The sequence below is a fragment of the Hetaerina americana genome, unplaced genomic scaffold (assembly GCF_022747635.1).
Source record: "Hetaerina americana unplaced genomic scaffold, ioHetAmer1.1.p SCAF_1, whole genome shotgun sequence".
In the NCBI taxonomy this organism is placed as follows: domain Eukaryota; kingdom Metazoa; phylum Arthropoda; class Insecta; order Odonata; family Calopterygidae; genus Hetaerina; species Hetaerina americana.
The window spans coordinates 111,289,443-111,313,275 of record NW_027286069.1 but is presented as its reverse complement, the minus strand read 5'-3'; the positions used below and the strand labels follow the sequence as shown (position 1 = coordinate 111,313,275).

Genomic DNA, 23,833 nt, shown 5'->3' with positions numbered 1-23,833 from the left:
CATAGTGATTAAGAATATCCTGATTTGTAAATGGCGCATAGCATTAGCACGCAATAACAAGTGTACCTTTTTTTTTCTCTCAGGTGCTGAAAATGACCAGGCAGCAAGTGCTGGGATGAGCTACCGCCAATTAGTGAATGAATCTCTCCACATGCCTTGCACAGCAAATGAGGAGATTGAGAGAGACCTTCACCGCTCCCTGCCTGAACACCCAGCATTCCAGTCTTCGGCGGGGATCGACCCCCTGCGTAGAGTGCTCTGCGCATATGCACGCAAGAATCCTAAGATTGGTAACAAATAGTTATTCTTTTTTTGTTTCCTTGAGGTTATATTTAATGTTAAATATCATGCCTTTTATCTTTGAATGGTGTCATTTTGAATTAGAAATGGCAGTAGCCTCGGTATCCATGAATAAACCTTTTCCATTTCCTGGGGTATTGATTGGGATCCTGTTTTATACAGGGTGCAGCAACATGATTTTCTTTTTTCATATGTGAAACGCTTTCAAAAAAGTAAATAATGTTGCCGCACCTTGTAGTTCTGTTTTTTTATTGTAAAATCTCCTGCACATAGAGTTAAACCTCTACTGGAGGCCTTCACAGTGTGCTTGTGCCATGGGCAGCATTCCCTACTGTTGCTTGAGGCAAAATACTACACTAAAATCTCTATTTTACTGTCCCTGAATTTATGTAATTTTTTCTACTTCCTGAGAGCTCTATAGATAAATCAATGGAGGTAGGGGTCAGTGTTGCTATCATTCAGTGGGAAAGGAAGAGTATGATAGTGAATGGTTGGAGAAATTAGCAAGTTTGTTTAGAGGAAAAAAGATGAAATAATGGTGAGAGGAAGGATAGGATACAGAGAAAGCAGTGTATACTTACAGCCTTGGAAGACACAGAAACTGAGTTTTCAGCAAGATGAAAGATAAGAGAGAAAACTTTATAGGAAGTAGTGGTAAGTATGTTTGAGGGGAGGCACATTTAATCAAACAATGTAAGAAAACAATTAGCATGGGCAGAGCCATATAAAAACATAAGCTCCATGAAAAGTAGACATGTGTTATTGCATCTGTGCTGCCACTTTCATTAGCTGAGGCATGGCATGAGGTAGAGGATAGGGGAAGGTAGGGAGAGGTGCCACCTTCTTTCAGCATGAACATCTGCCATCCCTTCCTCTCAGTAAAATGATAAAATGTTCCTAGGAACCCAAATCTTCCTCCATGAAAGACCCCCCTCACCTTCTGTGCCTCCAACGTGGTTTTGGAAAACTTTTTGTCCCTGGTTCACAAGCGAAACCATAGCGTTGTATTTCCCCTTGCTTGCTATCACTAATCTAAACAAGAGACTACCTTGATTGCCAGATTACCATTGCCCTCTTATCTAAGTAGGTGCCCTGTGATTGTTTAATTCATATACTTTTTGTGCTAAAATTTTAAACTGGTTACTAAAGAAAGTCATTACTCCCATGACTCATTTGTGGAGCCGTAGAAATAGCCAAGTAACCTAACAATTTCAACAGAGACAACAGATATGAGCTGCTCAGCTCCTGGAAGTGTATTTAAGTAAAAAAAATGTGAGTCAATCAATCACAGTGCACTTTCTCAGATGGGCCTATATAAGATGGGCAAAAACGAGCGTCTACCACTTCTGACCAGAAATCGACAGTTGTAATGCTGGCAAAACTGCCATCCTAGAAAATGGATCCATGTAAAAGAAATCTTGTAAGGTTTGGTTCTTCAAAAGTTTTAAATTACTCAAATTCTTCTAACAATTCATGAAATGCCAAAATTAATGATAAAAGTCAGGAATAATTAATGTTAATCAGGGCTTGCCTGCAGGAACTTTTTAAAATTAGGAACTATATTCACAAAGTATTAGGGAACCAGTGAATGCTAATTGGAATTGAAACATACTCAAGGATTAGGAAAGCAAACATTGATCATTTGATTCATCAAGGGAGATATTTGGGGCCAGCAAGTTATCATGCGACCCAGGCTCCTTAGTTCCTACCAAATGTAATTCCTTTTGGAGAGTAAAGGAACTCCTTCTGAATGGTGTGGACGTTTTGCTATTTTGATTGATTGATTAACCAAGTTTCCTAAAGTTTGGTATTTATTATAGATCGTTGGGGATATCTGGCTCTGATAAATGTTCAGCCAGTCATAATTCTCTCTCTCATTTATTGCCTTCAGATAACCAAGGGGCAGCAGGGCATCTTGAACACCATATATGTTAAGGTGTATGCCTATCAATCCAGCAGAGAAGATTAGTGCCATATGTATTTAATATGGCATCAATAGATTTGGATTAAAATACCTCTGACCAGTCCATTTCAGCAAAATTTGCGAAGCACTGTGCATTGTCAAGGACAGAGGTTTCTGTATGAGTGTCCTCTGGGCAGTCCTCAAGAATATATACTTATAAGCAGTTTGTATAAAATCATGAACGAAAAGAAAAGAAACTGGCTTTTGGAGATTAGAAATTACTTCATCCAGATCATCACTGAAAAACATATCCAGCCAGACTATTCATAGTGTGATGAGCTGGATCAAAGTGTATCAGGTGAAGATTTTTAGAATAGATGAGTTTATTTCAATAATATTCAATATGATAGCTATTTGGACATAGATTGACATTCAGTTCCCCAGTGACAGTTGCACTTTAGTATATGGGGCCGTATTGCAGGATTAGGGCTTCAAAATCAGGTGACAAAGATGTTTTTGTATAAATAATGTATAGCAAAATTTTAGGGGAGTTGACTCCAAATTTCTATGCAATTATGAATTATGGTTGAGAGCTGTGTGTGGTTGGTGCAGTGGCAGCAATATTTACTACATTAATATCTCAATGACTGAAAATCTCTACACAATCTCTTACCATGCCATTTGTATCACACCATTGTAGTGAGAAAGACTCAAGTTTCACCATGTCATCTGGAATATTCAAACCTGTTTCAGGCATACATATTACATCAATTGTTGTCAGTGAATTAGTGACAAAACTCATCAAGGTGCCCAAGAAGGTGTATTTAGTTAGCATGAAATATTTTCAGCTCACGCATTGTAATGGAAAATAATATAAATCTACCTGTAATACTATTATGGAATACCAGTAATAGAGAAGCAAATACATAGATGGGGATGTGTCCCAGTATGTTGGAGTATGTTTGAATTACCAATAGATTAAAAAAATTGCAACATGAGCGACAAGAGAGAATTAAATAATTAGGTATAATTACAAAATGCAAGAAAGACAGCCAAGGAAAAGTTGAGATGACAAAGCCAGAAAATTAAATCAAACAAAGTAAATAGAAATAAAATATTGAATGCCACCATTAAAGAAGTGCAGGAATAATCATACATATTTTCTATGAAAAATGATCCAGATCAAATGTATTGTGGATAGTTATTTGCTCCCATCACCAAAATGGTGGCATATCTGTGAGTATAATGTAGAAAATTGGATTCCAGAGGATCTCGTTTATAACCTGTTTAACTTCTCCATGTTTCTCATACCACATCTCATGTTTAATTTAATAATTCCTGTTGACCATTTGACTTTTTGATTGGGCAATACTCAGAGTATGTATTGTTGAACTCATTGGTATTGCCTTGTGTACATCTGCTTAATGAAGTGGTTAGAATATTTCTCCAAATCCTGGGAAAGTGAGGGGATTGTATGATTTGGATATGCCAGCCACCCTGGAGCATCAATATTACATGTAGCACTCATGATTTATTATCGGCACAAGATTATTTATTGATCAATGTACATTTCATTTTTTATTCATATTTCTGTAACATATTTTGAATTTGTATGTTTTATAAAAATTTTGTAAAAACTCATGCTCTACCATGACATACCACTTTTATGAATCATACCAATTTCCATGGGGTGAATAATATAAGTGATCAGTGCATTTAATTTCCTTGTTCAATGACAGTAATGCATTTTTTACCTGAGAGAGATGATTTGGAATGGATGGACTTTCCCCCTGTATACCTCTTCCACTCCCTCCCCCATTACAGGCTATTGCCAAGCGATGAATTTGGTGTGCAGTGTGCTTCTGCTGTGGTGTGGGGAGGAGGAGGCCTTTTGGCTCCTGGGGGCCATATGTGAGCGACTGCTGGCCGGCTACTATGAGCAGAGGGTGGTTGGGGCACTGGTTGACCAAGGTGTGCTCGAGGAGCTCGTCTCTTCTGAGATTGGTTCGCCACTGCAGAGGCATCTGGCCAGGCTGGGTGTTGTGCGAATTGCATCACTCTCATGGTTTCTTACACTCTTTCTCAGGTGAGACACGAGCATTCATGGATCCATATCTCTTACTCAGAATTTTTCTCTCGACTTTTGACCACATCACATTCATTCTTTTTTCATGTTGATGACTTTTTATTTTTCCTGTTAATTTTCAGTGTAATGCCATATGAGAGTGCTGTAAATATAATGGACTGCTTTTTCTATGATGGTGCTCGGGTCATTTTTATGGTGAGTGGTTGATAACATTCTGGTGCATTCCTATTACTAGCATGCTTGTAAACCAGTGAATGATGGTTGCTACCACTTTGTGGGTTATTCCTTGTGTCAATGCTATCGTCTCCTTATTGGCTTAGTCACCTCAGTCATTCTTCCATCATACAGGTGGCACTCACTGTCTTTGAGCTAAATGCAGAGAAGCTGATGGAGTGTCGTGATGATGGCGAGGCGATGACACTCCTTAGTACATTCCTGGAGGGCGTGTACCATGAGGAGGGCGGGGGAAGGACTCATGACCGGGAAGGGGAGCCCCTGAAAAAGGTAACTATTCAGGGGAGAGTGCCACTTAGGTCCATGGCATCCAGGACCCACTCAACTCCTCCCGCAATCTCCTTGGCCACCAGTCCACAACCCAAACTAATGACCACTTCCTAGAGAAACCTTTACCCCATTATGTGGCCAATGGTCCTTTAAAGTGCCCAAAATCTCAGAGTGTAAGAAGATGCCTCTGTAGCTTTACTGGTCGAAGCACTCAGCCAGACATTGAGGGATCTGGTTCAAATCCCTGTCAAGGTGAATAATTTTTACACTTTGAAATCGTTGAATTGTATTATACATTTAATGGATGACTCCGTTAAAAGTCGCTGTCGTGGAATCTCGCGCAGCTTCTTGGAAAATAAAAGATTACATAGAAAAATGGTATGGTACACAACGTCCATATTTTAGATACAGTATTTCCCAGCCCACAAGGTGCACTTTTTTCACTCCAACGTGTGCTCTAAAATCAGCCTGTGTTTCATGGGCCTTATTATATTATTCAGGGTATAACTTCAACCTATAGGTGTAGCCAATTTGCTGAAAAAATATGTAGTATTAAGTATTCTTTCCTGCATCAGGCATAGAAAAGGGTGCCTTTATTACAAATTTTGATAATATCACTTTGTTGAGCCAGTAGTAAGCAAGAGAGTTTTTAATATTTCGTTGAAAATAAACCCTAAAAAATTCTAAAATAAATCTTTCATGTATGAATGTAGCACCTTTAGTTGAATATTACATGTGGTGGTGCTGCAAAACTTGATATGCATTGGGCTAACAGAGATGCCGGTCTTCTATTAATTTATATGTACAATGTACCTGTCCTGAAAAACTCAGACTGGACGTGAAGATTGTTGTACAATATTGAATTTAAGCTTGAATTTGTGAATTATGATTTGTGTCAAGGAAACAGGGCGGAGGAAGGGTATTTCGGTCCACCTCTGACTGAGAAGATGATAAATGAATGAAGGAAGTAGAAAATGGATTTAGTGAATACAGATGTGAACCTAATGTTTTAGGCATTGCCTAATTCCAAATTTGGCAGTGGGGTGTTACCTAATGCTTTTGTCCAAAGTGATCCAACTCAAAATTTCAAAAAGAGTAATTAAATCCTGCTCTGTTATTTTCTAACCACCCAAAGTGCATCGGTTAGTGCAAATGAATCCCTCAGCACCCCTGTTTTTTGATCTCCCAATAACCCACGTACCAGATATTCCCATCAGGGTGGTGGTTTCCAATATTTTGGCCCCTAATCAAGCAGCACCTGGCAAGAAGAGCAAACACCATCTTCAAGGAGCATACCAAGTTCGTCCCAAAATTTGGAATCAAAAAGTCCTCCGATCTGGCCCGCCGGCTTGCAGAGTTAGTCCTCCCTCCCAAGTGTATCCTCGTCTTTTTCGACATCTTCAGCCTTTTTCCGAGTGTTCCCACCCTAGAAGCCCTCCTGTTAGCCGAGGAAATCCTTTTTCGGAAAGGGGTCCCATTTCCAGTGAGTTGTGTTTGGTCCTAAAAACATGCATATCCCAGAACTATTTCAAGTTCAACGGAAAGTGCTTCTTATAAACCCATGGTCTGGTCATGGGATCCCCTGTATCTCCTATACTAGCGGACATCTATATGGACAAGGTGGAAAGTGTTCTGTTCTCCTCTTCCAACAACTCGGTGAAAAACATAGTCTGTTGGCACCATTACGTAGATGATATATTTTGTGTATGGGCTGGTTCACAAAGACAGCTCTATAACTTCTTCATGAGTCTTAATTCCTAGGACAAAAACATTAGGTTCACTTTGGAGAAAGAACTCAACGAATCCAATAATTTTTTAGATATTATTTTTTCAAAAAATAATTGGCAACTGGACTTCTTCATTTTCTGGAAAGATACTTGTACGGATCATATCATTCACTCCACGTGAAGACATCATTTCCCACAAAAATTAGGAGCGTTCTTCAACTCAATGATCCACCGTTTGACTAGCATTCCTTTGTCTCCACAAAATACCCAAGAAGAACTTAAAATAATAAAAATGATAGCTGAAAATAATGGTTTCTGCTACCAATTAGTCAAAAAATTGTATTAAAAAAATTAGAGAAAATAGCAGTCAAATCAATCTCCAAGAAAGACATTTCTGAATGGAAAAGGATTCTCTTTCTAGGGAATTTATCCCGTAAAGTCACCAAATCCTTTGCAGAAAAGAATATTAAACCAGCCTTCTATAATAAAGCCAACTTGAGAACCTTTTATCTTACTGCAAAGACCAAATTCCCATAATGGAGAAGAGTGGAGTTTATAAATTATGTTGTGAGTGCTCTACCTCCTGCATTGGGCAAACTGGGAGGAAATTCAGTGATCGTGTAAAAGAACATTACACCTGTTTTAAAAACGGAAATCTTTCTTCCAATTTTGCCCAGCATCTTATAGACAATAACCACTCTGGTGACTTTGTCCTCAAAATTCTACATTAAGAGAAAAAAAGCTTAAGATTAGATGCCTTGGGATGGTTGGAAATTTCAAAGAAGTCATCATAAGGGTATGTCAGTCAATGACCTAACTTATTCCTCCCGTTCCCCCCTCCTGGACCTCCCTCTATTCCACAGCCCCTCTCCCCCCCTGATGCCCTACCCAACCGACCTCTCCCACCCGGATGCCATACCCAACCGCCTTCTCCCCCTCCCCCCAAACAAACACACCAGTTTCCCTTCTCTTTCCCCTCCTCCGACTTCATAAACACCTCCCCCCTCCTCTTCTCTGTCTACTATATAAAGCTGTGTCTTTTCTGTTCTATACCTGATGATGACTTGGTAAGTCGAAACCTAGGTCGTGTTTAATAAAATATATGTGGAACAACTAAGTATTTCTTTTCGGATATGAATCGCTTCCATAAAGTGATGTCTCAAACCATTCTATTCAACTACCTGACAAAAAATGAAATTGTCATGATTCCCCAACCCTCTTACAGTCCCGACTTAGCACCAGCAGACTATTTCCAATTCCCTACATAAGTGGGGAGTTGTGATGGTTTGGTAGCTAACGTACTGGCTTTTCACCCAGAGGATTCAAATCCCAAAGGCCACAGATATTTTTCAGTGGTATCTCGATCCCTACTAGAGGTGCTTTGTGGAGGGCACTTTTGAGTGAGTACGCCACGCGTCAGATGGGATGTTAAGCTGCAGACTCCTTGGTGCCTTTTGTCAATAGCGGATTAATGCTGATGCCAGCTTTCTCTTCACCCTTCATCCTGTCCTGTCCATTCCTAACGGTGCAATTGACTTTAGCTGTCAGTCACCTCCCTTTAAACTACTACCTATAAAAGTGAAATCCTCCCTCAAAGGACACCACAATGGTGTTGATCGTAAGTGCCATCAAAGAAGCTAGCACTTATATCTGTTAAGACCTTTCGGAATCAACCTTCCAAGGAACTTTTGAGTCATGGAAAAGCCGCTGGCAGAAGAGTGTTGACACTCAATGAATGTACTTTGAAGAAGTTTGAGAAATTGTAGCAATATCTGAAATAAATATATTTGCCTGATACATTTTATACAAACCTTATATGTTGTAATTTGGAGGTTTTTTTTGCTGTAAGACTGGACTTCATTTGAAACAACATGGATTAAAATGTGTGAAATTTGAAAATAGCTTCATTGACAGCACCTAAGATCAATCAAAACAAGCTACAGCATAAATTGAGTAGTAAGCATGATGTGGTGGAATTTGAACTTAATAAAGAAAATATAATGACAATATATCTAGTGGAAAATTGTTATTAAATTTTCTTTATTAAGCTACAGCATCTTGTGAAATGGATGAGATATAGGTGACCATATATGTGCTACCAATCAACGTATATTGTTAGGAAGAAAATCATTAGGAGCTTGGTTTATTTTACTCAATCCAACTTTAGCATTCTTAGAGAGATGTGGTTGCGATTTAATAGTTCAATAATCTCAGACTTTTCTCATTCTCAGGATTTTTACTGAAATACACAATTAGTAATTTTGAGGATGTGATACCCAAATGTGTAGAGCTCTTTATTCATTCACTATAGCATTTCACTTTTTCATTATTTTACAAAAAAAACTGTTTTGAATTGTGCTACTGCTAATTCCTAAATATTATAACTGCCTAGTTTTTGTTTAGGAGCCAGTCCATGGATTTAGATGACATTTTATGGAGTGGGAGTGAAATGTCCCAGTGTGCATACACTCTTGTAAATACCGTCAAATTCTTAGGTTATTGGTGTCAAGGAACTGCTGGAGGAGTCCCACCTTCGACATGGTGCTGCCATCACATGGGAGCGCCTTGAAATGCTGAGGAGGCGCCACCATCTTATCACAGTGCACAATTTGGAGGATGCTGTGGCCCGTTCAGTTCTCCTCAAATCACTGCAGCAGATTGGTGCCATGAAAATGGGGCGGAAGGGGAAGCGTGAGGCATACTTCAAGCAGACGGAGCTGGAAGTGAGTTTCTGAAGGCTGCCCTACCCCCCTCCTCACTCCTGCGTGCCTCTTTACCTCTTGGTTTCAATCCAAACAAATGATTTCCATTACTATTAGATAGGATTGGATTTAATAATATTAATGGTGGGTTCCACTGACTAGAAAAAGATGTGTACATGGCATTGCTCTGATCAGGTGTGCCAAGGCATGCAGTTAGTGGAAAATAATGGAATCATTTCTCTTAAAATTCAGGCTTAAAAAAATTATTTCTTGACCCAAAATTTGTTTTTTTGAACGCATAAATATTTGATTTATCTGATACATTCCACTTGCATAGGTATAGTAGCATTTATCTGTCAGTCTCTAACAGTATACCAAAGGTAGATTCTAGCAAACAATGGTATATGGAATAATAGGTTCTGCATTGAAAGTTTGCTTGTAACATATTTTCCACGGCTTTATTTCCCCGTTGAAGTAAAAAGTTCCAGGAACAGAAAGACTTAGCTGAAGCCTTTGAGGTCCCCTTTGAAAACTTTATTACTGTTTGTCGTAAAGAAAATCAAAATCTCAATGAAAAGGCAAGTCCAACGTCAAGGTGGCACCCATTAGGTAAAACATTCCATTTCCTGTGATGAGTCCTGAAAGTGAAGTAGGTGATTTTTCCTGAAGTTAATGAATACGTGATAGCTGCGGGGTGTCAAAGTTTGTATGATCCATGTCCTCCAGAATTTCTTCCATATAGTTTCTTTATAGATCTAAGAATTATTTGCAAAATATCCCACACATACAGCAAAAATAGCAACCAAAGCAAAGTGAATGATTGTATTCATATGAATGCCAAAAAAATCATGCAAGTACAGCCATAAATGTAATGCTTAATTCAAAGTAGAAAGGAATACATTTAGCCCATCCTTGTACTGCCAAAAATGTTATTTTCCAGGCAGCTGGACAGTATATACTTATTTTAATGAAAACTAGTGAACAGGTACTATACATTTCTAGCTTCTGAATGAAAAAGGATCAGAACTGAAATATATCTGATCCATATTCATGATTCGTTCAGTAATTTCTCAGAAAATCCAAGATATGGTGCTTTTAGTATCAGAAAAGTTTTTTGTTTTAGTTAGCTTCCTCTTTTACTAGACTCGTGTTAAAGTTTCAGTTATGTTAATGCTATGGTTTCATTTTCATAGTCAATTGAAGTAACAAAGATTTGCTCATTAAGACTAATAGAAATAAATGAATTTAGTGGTTAAAATTGTCTTTACAAGGCTTTACACCGAAAGAGATCAAAGCCAAGTTTAATGAAATTCATGGTATATCTACTCCTATGCTTGCGAGTCAGATTTTTTGCATCCAGTCATAACTTAAGATGAAACTTGGTGTACCTCTACACACCTGAGATGAAAGAACAGCCAAAACAGTGGACTGCAAAGGGTGAAACTGCTAAAAAAGGCGCAGAAGGTTCAATCGATCAGGAAGGTGATGGCGACTGTTTATTGGTATAGTCACAGAATAGTGTTTATCAATTATCATCAAAAAGGTAAAACAATAATAATAAGAGTATTATGAATCATTACTTGATGAGCTGAAGGCAGAAATGAAAAGAATGAGTGCATTTGAAGATTAAGAAAGTGCTTTTCCATCAGGACAATGCACCTGCTCAAACTGTGGCAGTCACAATGGCTAAAATTCACAAATTGCACCTCGAATTGGTTGACAACTCTCTATATTCACCAGATCTGCTTCCTTGCAACTTCCTCCTGTTTCCTAACTTTAAAGTTTTGCTTGGAGGACATAGGTATTCATGGGACAAGGAGTTTATAACATTCGTAAATGCTTAGTTTGTGGAGAAAGATGTCAACTACTATTAGGAAGGCTTAAAAAAATTAAAGCATCACTGGAAAGTGATTGACTTAAAAGGAGACTATGCTGAAAGATAAAAATAAATTTGAAGAAAAAAATGCCTCCTTTATTTGTGAGGGAGGAATCTTTTAGTTTATGCTTGTACAATTGTAAATTAATCCTAGATCAGAATGAGTTTTCACAGAGGGGATTAGGCGCTGGTTGATTAGTAATACACTGTCGAGAAGGTGTTCCTTTTTAAAGAAAAATGCAAACACTGGAGGTGTTTTGAGGAGTTAGGGGCCTAACTGCCAAATACTGCAAAAAAGACAAATGCCATTTAGTGATGCTTGAAGATAGATGGTGGCTGAATGCTGGTCTTATTGTTTCATCAAAATAACTTATATTGTCAAATTTGTAGAAAATATAGGCGCTCTCATGGATTGGAAAAAAAAAATTTTGGGTGAATCATTACACAGTAGTGGTGACTCCTTTATCTGCTAAACCACTCATTGTATGTCCTGTTGTACAATGGCACCTTCTATAAACATCACAGTAGTAGAAAATAATTTCATTTCATGAAATGCTTGTTAAGATTTTGCCAATTTTATTGGGCAAGTTTTATACTTTGTTTATTTTGGATTTAGCTGAGTATTATAAAATTTCTATGCACTATCGCATTTGGAGAACATTTTGAGAAAACTTTTAGCCTTTGGAATACACATTGTTCTTGGAAATGAAGAATAGGAGGGCGTTTACTTTTATTGTAAGCAGACTAAGGTTTCACCAACTATTTGTTGGACATGATTCACTTGACCATAAATTATTCCTCTTTATTAAATAATTGCTTCTGCCAATTAGTTATAATAGTCACCCTTTTTCTATTTTTTTAATATGGTGCATATATCAATTGCTACAGCATGATTTGTATTGCTTTTAATCTGCATCATTGGAATGTTAATAGTGGTGAAATCTGGAATAATTGATTGCCTTTTGTGAATCTGGTATATGCAGTGGCTTGATGCTCATATGTTGTGCATATGCAATTGCTAGTCCCTTGACAGTAAGGTGGCTGCAATGGTGATTGCTCACTTTCTGCTTTGCTCCTTCCCTCTGTGCGCTGCAGGACTTGCTGTGGGTGGTGAAGGAGGAGGCACTGGAGCGTGCAGTTACAACCGGCTCAGACTCGGCCATGATCGCCATTCAGTGTCTGGCGCATTCACTGGGTGAGGGCAGTATGTGGCCCAACCATGAAGCGCTCTTCTCACTTGACCTGCCCACATTCCGAGACCTGTTCTGTGGGGGGCTGTCGCCGTGGGGCCTGGCCCACCCATCACTGCCCCACCGATTGTTCAAGGCATGTGTTGAGTCCCCCTCTTTTGAGAATGTAGAGGAGCAAGCCCAAGGCTAGTCACCTCACCCTTCCTCCCCTTCCCCCTCTCTCCCTCCCCTCTCTCCTTTTCACTTTATGGCTTTTTAGTCTTTCAAAAATCCAAACTGAAGTCTTAGAGGAAACAGTACCTTGGGAGGTTTGCTATATTTTCTGCTATTTCTATCCTTATTGTGTTTGTTGTCACATTATTTTGATGGTAAACATTATATCCCCATTAACACATTTCCAAAGTATGTATTTATCCATGTGAATAGTTGTAAATTGAATGCATGCTCATGGCAGCAGTGTTTTTTGAGCGTTGCTCAGTGCCCTGATTCTCTGCAGATGGCTGACTGGAACCGAGATGGGATGCTGTCTTTCCCGGAGCTGGTGCTTGTGCTGGGGTACACCTCCAGGGAGGATTCAGCTGCTCGCCTTGCGCTCCTCTACGCCCTTCACCTGCCGCCTCTCCTATCAGATCCCACCGCACTCTTCTCCTGCCCTGGTTAGTAACGCCGCCCCATGCTCCCCACTTATTTCAGCCCAGATCCTAATGTCATTTCACATTGCACACACTGGGTGATTATGCAGACTGTGTCATTGATTACAATACTAAATTTGAAATAATAGGAGAAGTGAATATGTTAATGAGTGCTGACTGATTAGTCTCTTAATTCCTTGGCAAGGTTTTTCATAAGTTTTGGTGTTGGAGGCTGTAGTTTTAACTCCTCATTTGAATTATATGATGACAGAGACATTTCTTGGATGGAATGGGGGTGCTCTGCCTTCATGAGGTGAATTTAAAGAGATTTCTCTGAAAGGCAGTGTAGGATGATTTTTTCTATGCTTTTTAATTAGTGGGTAATTTGAATTGAATTTTCATCAGAAATTAACCTGACTGAATTTCTCGGGCTGGTATACACATAAATGCAAATTTTAAAAGATAATAAAAACTATGCTTGTCGATATAGCCTAGTGTTAGAAAGGAAAGAATCTTCATGGCTGTTTTAGACTTTTTCATGAGGGGTTTCCTTAAAATTAATTATAAAGGTAAGAAGAGATTTGGTTTATTTCATTTATATGTAATTTATTTTAGAGAAAGGGGCAGAATGAGGTAATCCATGCCTAGCAGTAGCGAACAACATCAGTTGAGGTGACTATTGGCATAAGTCGAGTGCTGATGAAAATTGAGTTGCCTTGCAATAGGGAAGGATTAATTTTTTTCAAAAATGAAATACCATAAAATATATAGAAACATAGTGGGAATATAATTAGTGTCTTGAATAGTAGTCTAATAGGTGACCAACTAAATACTTTGAAGTGGCCTTGACTGACTTTTTTGGGACCAGTATGCTTTGAGGCAGCAATTGACTTTCCACCGAAAAATGTTTTGAAAGAGAAGTAGCAGTGAATCATTGCATTGTGGGCAAGTTTTACTATTTCATTCAAAGTGATTGGGGCAATATTCCATATCATACAAATGGCAGTTGAGATTTTTATCATTAATTTGGTTCATATGAAGAGCTAAGTGTAGGGGAGTAAAGTAAAAACTGTCTTTTAGGGTTTTGTCAAATTTGGAGATTTTTTTTTACTTGTAAACAGCAAGGTGGCCCTAAAATTTTTAAAAAAGAGATTAATAGTTTAAACAGTTCAAATTTCCATCACTAGTGGTTCTCTGTACTATACAGTTACATTTGAATTCTTCGCTAAAACCATTTGCATTACTGCTCTCTCTCTAGTCTTTTTTAGGTGTATATGTCCAAAAAAATACAAAAGATTTTTTTATAATGTCTGAGGTATATGAGTAACTGTTTTAGAATGTGAAATATTTTTTCAATCCAACACCTAGTGGTGAAAATAGTGGGAAAACTGAAAATTAAATTGTGTAAATATGGGGTTCGACTTATGTTGTCAAAATAGGAAATTGTATGGGACTTGATAAAATATTGTAAATCGCAGGAAAACATGCAAAAACAGGATTTGACTGTATTTCCATTTTCACTCGCATGAGCAAATGTCGAGGGTATGGATATGCATATGGGCTCGCCCAATGGTTTGTCTGGGTGGATGGATGGATGGAAATTTGTTGGTGACTTGTTGCACCTCTCTCCCTCAGATGCAGCCACCAGTTATGTAGAGGAGGTGGGTGCGGAGGCCACGGAAGGCATGTTCTCTGGCTCCATGGATGATGTTGGCGTGGCAGTGGGTGGAAGAGGAGGAGAGGAGGAGGCAGAGGAGGCACGGTGGGAGGGGACAATGCGCCTCAGGGCAGCCACGCTCGGACCACACCCGGGTGCCCCCATGCCTCAGGAGGGGGAGGGGCCTCAGCCACTCCCAAGAATGGGACACCAGCACTTTGTGGCCCTCTGCAAATCCCTCAAGGCCATTGTCTTTGGCACCAACCCCCAAACGGCCACAATGGAAGCCATCTGCAAAGTGGGTGAGTTCACACAAAATGAATGCCCTGTGCCTCAATGCCCAAATGCAGGATATAGACCCACCAAGGATTCATCAATAAACAAACCTAAAAACTTGGTCCTGTGGACCCTTTCTATGGGTTGGTCTTTTAAGCTGAGGTCTAACTGAGACACTTCTTTCTCTTTTAAATTGAATATAGTTCGTTTTTTATTCTTTTACTGACAGTTTGTTAACATCAAACCATTTTCCCAGAGGAATAATGAGCTATCCAGCTTAGCTTGCAACAAGTTAGGGTCCTTGTGGCGAATTACCAGAGTTTTATCATCTGCATACAGAACTATGTTGTTATTCTCAATATGTTTAGGAAAATCGATGATATATAATAAAAATAATAAAGGCCCAAAAAGGCTACCTTGTGGTACCCTTCAATAATTGTTTCTCTGGGTGATAAGTGTTTGATCATAATGCCGTTGACCCAATGCCAGAAACCTCCACCATCTGTTTCCTGTCCTTTAAATATGATTGAAGTCATTTATGGGTAATACCCCTGATTCCATAACATTCATATTTACTTAAAAGAATTTATTGGTTGATGGTATCTAATGCACGTGAAAGATCATCAACAGAGTATTCCTTTGAGTCCCAAGAAGTCATTATCTTTTTCAGAAAACTTGCAAGAGCATCATTGGTACCTTTTAACTCTTGGAATCCAATAGCCATATGTGAAGGACTCATTTATTATAAATGTCAAGGGTTTGCTTATTACCTTGGAGCATTTATTTATAACCACAGTAGGAATACCATTGATTCCGACTGATGGTTTACTTTTAAGGGTCATGGTGCTCTTCAAGACCTCATCCTCTGTTGCAGGAAAGAGGGCCATGGAGAAGGTCACATTCTGGCAAAACCGTGCATCAAAACTATCGTTACCCATTATTCCATTTTTATCATTTTGCTCATGAAAACAATTTACTCCATTGATTGGGTTATACCTTCGATAGTTTTTACACATCACCTCCTTTGACTTTGGGACAAATACCATTTGCTCATAATGGTCAGAAATACCTAAGTCGTCAACTTTTGTGTGATAATTTTACCTCAAGTGGAGATTTGTGGCAACCAGGTTGATACTTTTGGAATAGGTTGCAGTCTCTCTGGTTGGGAAGCTGATAAGTAAAGCCTGTCCATTCAGGCACAGAATTTCATTAAGTTTAGTGGACAGATTGTTTTGGGGGGATATACGAGGGCGATTCAAAAAGTAAGGTCTCCTATTTTTATTCGTGAAAAATCAAATTTATTCTCTTAACTTTGAGTACATCATTGGAAAGGCTGAGCATTTAGCTATTTTTCTACATAGTCGCCTTGACAATCAATCACTTTTTTGCATTCTTGTAACCAGCTTTTTAATACTGGCATCATAACTTCCTCCCGCCGCGTCACGAAGCCAACTGACGACCGCTTCTTTCACTACCTCGTCTGACTTGAATTTCTGTCCTCCAAGGTGGTTTTTTAGAGCAGGAAACAAGTGGTAGTCGCTGGTTGCAACGTCTGGGCTGTAAGGAGGGCGGTCGATGGCATCCTAGCCGAATTCATTGAGTAGGGTGGTCGTCCGATGTGACACGTGGACGTGCATTGCCATGATGCAAAGACACTCCTTTGGTGAGACACCTTGTTGTAACCTAGGACCTACAACACAATATTCTGCAAAGAGAAGTAGCCACTCTCTTCATTAAGGCCTTCCTTTATCTCATGAAGGGTAATTCTCCGGTTATTGCGCACCATCTCGTCAATGGGAGCCACCGTTGATTCCGGCAAACTCGGCCGCCCCGACTGCTGCTCATTGTGGATGTTTTCCCCAGCCATCAAAAAACTCCCTGCACCACTTCCGCACGTTTCTGATGTCCATACACTTCTCACCATATACTTCCACTATTAGGCGATGAATTTATATTGAAGAAGCAGCCGTCAGTTGGCTTCGTGACGCGGCGGGAGAAAGGTCCGACGCCGGTATTAAAAAGCTGCTTACAAGGATACAAAAAGTGATTGATTGTCAAGGCGACTATGTAGAAAAATAGCTAAATGCTCAACCTTTCCAACGATGTACGCAAAGTTAAGAGAATAAATTTGATTTTTCATGAAAAAAAAATAGGAAACCTTACTTTTTGAATCCCCCTCGTATCAATATTGAAATCACCACATATTAGACCCTTGCTTGTTTTTCCTGACACTTCATAATAACTCCTCAAATAGTTAAGATGGTTTCCTTCCTTATCCTCTGCTTGAAGTGGTTAAGGTAACACTTTCCAATTGCCTTAGTGGAGTAATATGCAGTAGTACCACTGATTGATTCAAAGTAAGTAACTATAAATTTCTTTAAATTGAACCAGAAACCTGCAAATCTCCATGCATTACAGTATTAAGCTGTGTAAGTCACGTTACATAGTGATTTCTCGAAACCAACTTTTTCTTCAATTTTCGAATTTCAGGGTGCCTTTCATTTTCAAGCATTATCCAAAATGAGTGACGGTGTCACATTAAGAATACTATTGAGGAAGGCAACGGGACACCATCTCAATTATCATTCCCAAGAATATAATGATGGACAGTATAGACAATATGAGTCCTGACAACTATGGGACTCAGCCCAATCGGCCATGTGTCGTGCCTGGCTGCGGTAGAGGCAAGACTTCTGCGTTTGTCATCTCACGAAACCCTTGCAAGGGAAAACCGACAGAACAGGACAAAAGACGCAGAAGAAGAAGACCTTATTAGTAGAATAGGAACTCGGAACGTTAGGATGATGTTGAGGACAGGAAAATTAGAGAATATTAAGCTGACTGACTTAGAACTGACGAACTTGGTCATTGTTCAGGTATGCATGCCTCTAAGCAATCATAAGGAGGAAGAAGTCGATGGGATATATGATCTGTTATAGGGCATAGTCACATGTGTTCCTGCAGGGGAACAATTGATGGTGATGGGGGATTGGAATGGGGCGACAGGCAAAGGAAGAGATGCCAATGAGGTGGGGGACTACGGTTTAGGTACAAGGAATGACCACGGGGAGAAAGCATTAGAGTTCTATAGGAGACAGGGGTCAATCATCACTAACATGTGGTTTAGACACCACAAAAGGTATAGGTATACATGGAAAATGCCAGGTGACTCAGAAAGGTATCAGTGAGATTATTTAATGATTAGGCTCAGGTTTAGGAACAGTGTGATCAATTCGCAGTGTTTCCTGGGGGCGGATGCGGACTCTGACCACGATTTAGTTGTTATGAAGTGTAGAGTCTGTTTCAAAAAGATAAGGCAAGGGCAGCGAGTTAGAAAATGGAATGTAGAAGCATTAAATGGTTTGATAAGGAAGAAATACAAAGAGGCAGTAGAGGAAATCATGGAGGATGGGAAAGAGCTGATTACTATCGAAGAAAAATGGGAAGGTATCAAGAAAGGGATATTGAAAGCTGCAAAAGAAATTATAGGAGCCTTAAATGGGAAAAGGACTAGGAAGCCATGGATCACAGATGAGATGATTAGAAAGAGGGATGAGAGAAGAAAATGGAAGAATGTAAACACAGAGTTAGGCAGAAGGAAGTACAAAGAGTTAAATTATATATTCAGATACAACAAATAAATCAAAAGAAGCATGGGGGAAGACGCAGTGTGAGGATATGGAAAGTTTGCTGAGGAAGGGTGAAATTGGGGTACTATACGGCAAGGTTAAATCACTATCGGGAAGTAAGAAGGGAAGATCTGTGCTAGTTAGAGATAGGTAGCCAGTTAGCATAGCTAGCCAGTTAGAGATAAGTTGGGTAAGATAATAGTTGACACAAAAAAGATCCAAGACAGATGGAAGGAATATATAGGAGAACTGAACAGTAAAGAAATAAGGCCTAAAAGGTTATGCATAGAGAAGGAACATGATGTAGAAGAAGATGGAAGAAGGTGCTGGCATGCAACATTTTCAGAGTGTAAAAATCATTCGCCTTGACTGGGATTCGAACCCAGATCCCTCAATATCCGGTCGAGTGCTTTAGCCAGTTAAGCTATCAAGGCGTCCTCTTAAACTCGGAAATTTTGGGGCTTTTAAAGGAACAAGATGTGACGAAATACCGTACATACAATGTCACAGGCATTTATAGCCGTGCGCGACCCGCCACAATCCACGAGGTTAAAGCCAACTTTTAAACACTTATGCTGTTTATACCGTGACAAATTCCAAAGAAACTGTGGGAGATGCCGCAACAGTAACTTTTAACGGAGTCATCCACTAATATGCAATTCAATGGAAGATTTTCAGTGTAAAAATCATTCGCCTTGACTGGGATTCGAACCCAGATCCCTCAATATCCGGTCAAGTGCTTTAGCCAGTTAAGCTATCGAGGCATCCTCTTAAATTCGGAAATTGTCAAGGTATAAACAGCATGTGTTTAAAAGTTGGCTTTAACCTCATGGACTGTGGCGCACCGCTCACGACTACGAATGCCTGTGACATTGTATGTATGGTATTTCTTCACAACATCTTGTTCCTTTAAAAGCCCCAAAATTTCCGAGTTTAAGAGGATGCCTTGATAGCTTAACTGGCTAAAGCACTCGACCGGATATTGAGGGATCTGGGTTTGAATCCCAGTCAAGGCGAATGATTTTTACACACTGAAAATGTTGCATTGAATTGCACATTAGCGGATGACTCCGTTAAAAGTGGGTGTGGAGAAGAATGGAAAAGGTAAAATGGACCAAAAGGAAATCAAATGAGAAAGTACTAGGTGTGGTGGGTGAGGAGAGGGTTTTGTTGGGAGAGATCCTATGGAGGCAGGAAAAATGGATGAAGGGCGTATTAATCAGCAGTGGGATGTTGAAGACTGTGATTCAAGGGGAGAATATTAGGCAAATGAGGAAAGGGCAGGAACGTAATAGGGATGTTGGACAGGATGAAGGAATTAAACAGAGATGAAGAGGGACTTGATGTGGAGTAGGTTGCTGGATTGTGTTTTGTTAGGAGTCACCAAATATTTATTTGGTAGTTGTGTCCATTCAAAACCTACCTTAACCAGTAGATTATTTAATAATAATAATCCAAAATGATTTCAATAACAACAGTTGCTATTATCATATTTTTGTTAAATATTGACCAATATGAAATAGTTCTGCATGTCTATTGTTACAGCTGATATGTTGGAGATGATTGGTGAAGCTAACCGGGCATTAAACCACAAACAATCCTCATCGTTTGGAAGTGGATCCAGCCTTGAAGAGCCTCCATGGAAGGACAAGGTGATATTTCCCTGCCTTATTCTGCTGCATGATTTCCAATTGTTCCTGTAGCCTTTAGATTCAAAACGAACATTTCCAGTACAAAATTGGTTCAATATTAAGACTTGGCCAGGCCTTTCTTTAAGTGATGACTATTCATCTAACCCCTCTTTTCAAGTATGTTCTTTGACGGTAATATTAAAACGTCTTCCCATCTAACCTATGTGAATGAACACATCACATTTCAATTGGTGATTTCAATTTTTCTTTTTATTGTCACTTGGTCTCTGGTTTTATTTGTTTTGATAGCATTGTGTTACAGGAAAAGAATGCCGACTTTTGTTGGAGAAAAGATTTCAAATTTTATGAGTAATTATACCTAGGGAAGGTAATTTACATAATTTGGATCTGTTATCCAAATGATTACAGGACAATGAAGTATTTCCAGCAATGGATTTATTGGTAGGTTTTAAAAATAAAAATCTGTCTTTGAGGAAGGTACTTCAGGCTTCAAACACCGATAATTTTTCATAATGTCTTGTTCCTTTATGTCCCTAGAAATTCACTTTGTAAGAGGTTACCTTGCCAGATTAACTGGCTATAAATCTTGGGCAGAAATCAAGGGGATCCAGGTTTGAGTCTTGGTCAAGGCAAATGATTTTTTATAATGTGTGCAATGTCTGCATTTTGATGCTCACCAGTATATTACTCTGCTACAGTGCTTAGAATTTCCTAATACTCTGGCACCCATAAAAAATTGTTGTATTTTTTATTTTGAAAGACCCCTTAGAGTTCCATCAGCTGGGAGATGACTGTAATTAAGGACCTTAGGGGACTACAATCGCAGCTAACTGTATTATATGAGAAATAATTTTGTAACCAGCTGTTGACCATTCAGGGGTTATAGTTTCATTGATCATGCAAATTAATGTAGGGAGAATGAGGTGGCTTAACACCTGTCTCTTAATAGAGTGGCTTCCATATTTCTATGATTGTTTCTCACCTCAGCTGCTTAATTTTCTGATAGTGATGTTCATACTGGAATATTTGTGTGGAAGTTGTAATGATTGTGCTATCAGGGGACAAAAGTGCATCATTTCATATGCGTTGATGTACCTGGAGAGTGCTTAACTTCGGGGATTGCTTTGGAAACAGAGCTGGCCTCTGTGTGTGAGTGTTTGTTTGTGCTCTAGTTATGAAAATGAGTCTTTGCCACCAAAACTCTAAGTAGTGTCACTATTGAGCGTTGCGGGGAAATACCCAGGGATCTCATGGAAAAATAATTTGACCTGCTAATATTGTCATGCTCAAGGAAGATTGGGGAAAACTAATGCGGGTAATTGTTGGTAATGATTTTGTTTCTTTTGTTTAAAAAGAACTTGTCTCATGATTTGATGGAATTGTTCAAAGGGCTTCATAAAAATGTTTCACTCGTCTTAATTGGTCAAATTTGCAATTTTTAAATTCATTACAGGGTTGTGATAGGAATGGGAATGCAGCAGATTCAGCAATGGAGCCATTGCTAGCAAATGCCGGAGCAGTGCAGTGCAAACTAGCAGATGAGAGCAGTGATGCAGGGATTGGATCAGTGGCCACGGATGATCACAGTGCAGTGTGTCCCACTGAGGTGGAAGAGCTCTCGGATTGGTCCATAAGCGTTGAGCAGTGGTTGGCAACCATAATCTCAAATAAGGTGCTCTCTGAATTTTTTGAAAGTTCCCTGGATCTTTCAAAAGCAATAGCAGTGTACAGAGAAAACAAAAGAGCTCCAAGGTAAGATTTAGGGACAAGCTCCACCCCCTCCGTGTTATCACATTGCCTAGCACCATTACAACTTGGGTGAGTATCGATCAAAGACAATTTATGTCTTGTGGGCATTGAGATTTTTTGCTCAAGTATTGCATCTGAATTTAATGTAATTGTTATGGTTATTGTTATGCATTAAATTATCCTAACTTTAATGTTTTTTGTGTGATGTTGTCAAGGTATTTGTAATGTGGTGGAGGTGCGTTTGAATTGTCTTATTGTACTAGAAAAATTGTTTATTTTTCTGAATGTGAAAATGTGCTGGCTGAACTTGGAATTTCATAATATGTTTAAAATTCCAAGATCAATCTTTCAGCCAAAATCTTGTCACTTTCTTTGTCATTTGTATTTCAAATTGATAGCTCTGGCTGTGCAGCCAACCTCTCATGAAGCTATATGCCATTATTTTGTTTCTGATGGTATTCATGTTATTGCATTAATATTTGTTGGCTTAAGTTCACATTTGTATTAAATGACTGGACATTGCAGGAGTAGGTCAACAGTTTTACTTTTATTCCTTTCTAATGATATGAACTGAAGTGAATCTGAAGTGTGATAGAAGGGTATCTATTATACACATTTTAATATTTTTGTAGCTATTAATTGTAGGAAGCTGTCCTTGTTAAATATCCAATATATCTGTTCATATATAGACATTCATTCTTCATCTGGTGAGCTATGTATTTTTTTGATCCAATGGTTCAGTCCAAAGAAGCCTTTGATGGAAACCCTTCAAGTAAATTTTCTCTATGAGGTTTGAGAAATAAGGTGTGAAGAGATAATTATAAGTATCCAAAAGCAATGAATGCAAATTTTGAGCTTGGTGATATATTCGTTTATCTGAGTTCTGATAAATGCCCATATGTATGTCTCCTACATCTTAATCATCATCTGTGTGAACTTACTTATGGCATCTTGCCTCCATATCCACGAGAGGTTCCACTGTCATGATGTGATGTGTGTGTTCCTTAGCAGAAGATTGCTGAATGACTCATGCAGTAGGAATGTGTATTTTGAACATCCATGAATGACACTCACATTGATCCGAAGATCTCCATGGTTGACGATGATTTTAGAGTTGCATTTTAGTTTGCTGTTTGCATATGATAACTGTGAGATGACAATGCATTTTGTCCAAAAGCTCATCTCTCAGGTGTATAATAAGACTTTTTATGTACATATAAGTTGCAGTCATAGGCTAGCAGCCGAGAGAAAGAGTGGTAAAGTTTTTCTTATCAAAACTATTTTTTTATATTATGTCAAATTTAGAAAGAAGCTTGAAAATGAAGATTTGTATATTCTTGTACCTTAGTACCTGTATTAGATGTACAAGCATGTTACATGGTTGCAAAGTCTACTGTGTGATATTAATCATGGAGAAACAACAGATTTCCTGCCAAGTGAATTCTTAAACTATACTACATTAACAGAAATCATTCCTTCTTCCAGCTTGCTTTTTTTATCTACCAACCTTTGGTTATTAGATCTTTTAAAGAAGTGTGCGCATGGTTCTTTGGAAAAGATATTAAACCAACTCCAAGTGTAAACAACTGCACATTATATCTATTATGTCCAGTCTGCCATGAGGAATTGCAGTTTTTCTCTCATGTTTTCTTGGAATTAAGTGAACATGGAAATTTTATAACTAATTGTTTATTTGTTTAGTGTATGATTATTGTACAATGGTGCTCTTTATCCTTGAGGATTAAATATTGTGGGCGAATGTTCATGAGTTGGCCATGGAATCAGTGGAAGCCACTGACAAATTGATTCTGGCACATCTGTGAAATCCACAAGAACCAATTAATTGATTTGTCTGCAAAATTTCCCTTTGTTCAGTGAGTGATTTAAATAACAAATAAACGTCATAATTCCTCATATTTTATTTGAATTTGGATGAGATATATTAAAGAT

The 23,833-nt window shown here is 38.8% G+C and overlaps 1 protein-coding gene and 1 non-coding gene across 2 annotated transcripts in view; one reads left to right on the top strand and one right to left on the bottom strand.

Moving 5' to 3' along the window:
* Positions 1–23,833, top strand: part of Tbc1d8-9 (TBC1 domain family member 8/9) — a 59,871-nt gene extending 36,038 nt beyond the window's left edge. The window contains exons 12-21 of the mRNA XM_071594534.1: positions 84–290; positions 4,028–4,289; positions 4,412–4,484; positions 4,638–4,793; positions 9,016–9,243; positions 12,194–12,424; positions 12,785–12,944; positions 14,556–14,879; positions 20,028–20,134; positions 21,588–23,833. Coding sequence (XP_071450635.1) covers positions 84–290; positions 4,028–4,289; positions 4,412–4,484; positions 4,638–4,793; positions 9,016–9,243; positions 12,194–12,424; positions 12,785–12,944; positions 14,556–14,879; positions 20,028–20,134; positions 21,588–21,890 — 2,051 coding nt within the window. The 3' untranslated portion in view covers positions 21,891–23,833. The remainder of the gene's footprint in view (positions 1–83; positions 291–4,027; positions 4,290–4,411; positions 4,485–4,637; positions 4,794–9,015; positions 9,244–12,193; positions 12,425–12,784; positions 12,945–14,555; positions 14,880–20,027; positions 20,135–21,587) is intronic.
* On the bottom strand, positions 18,844–18,916 carry TRNAS-GGA (transfer RNA serine (anticodon GGA)). Its single transcript has one exon. It is a non-coding gene; the product is annotated as a tRNA-Ser (tRNA).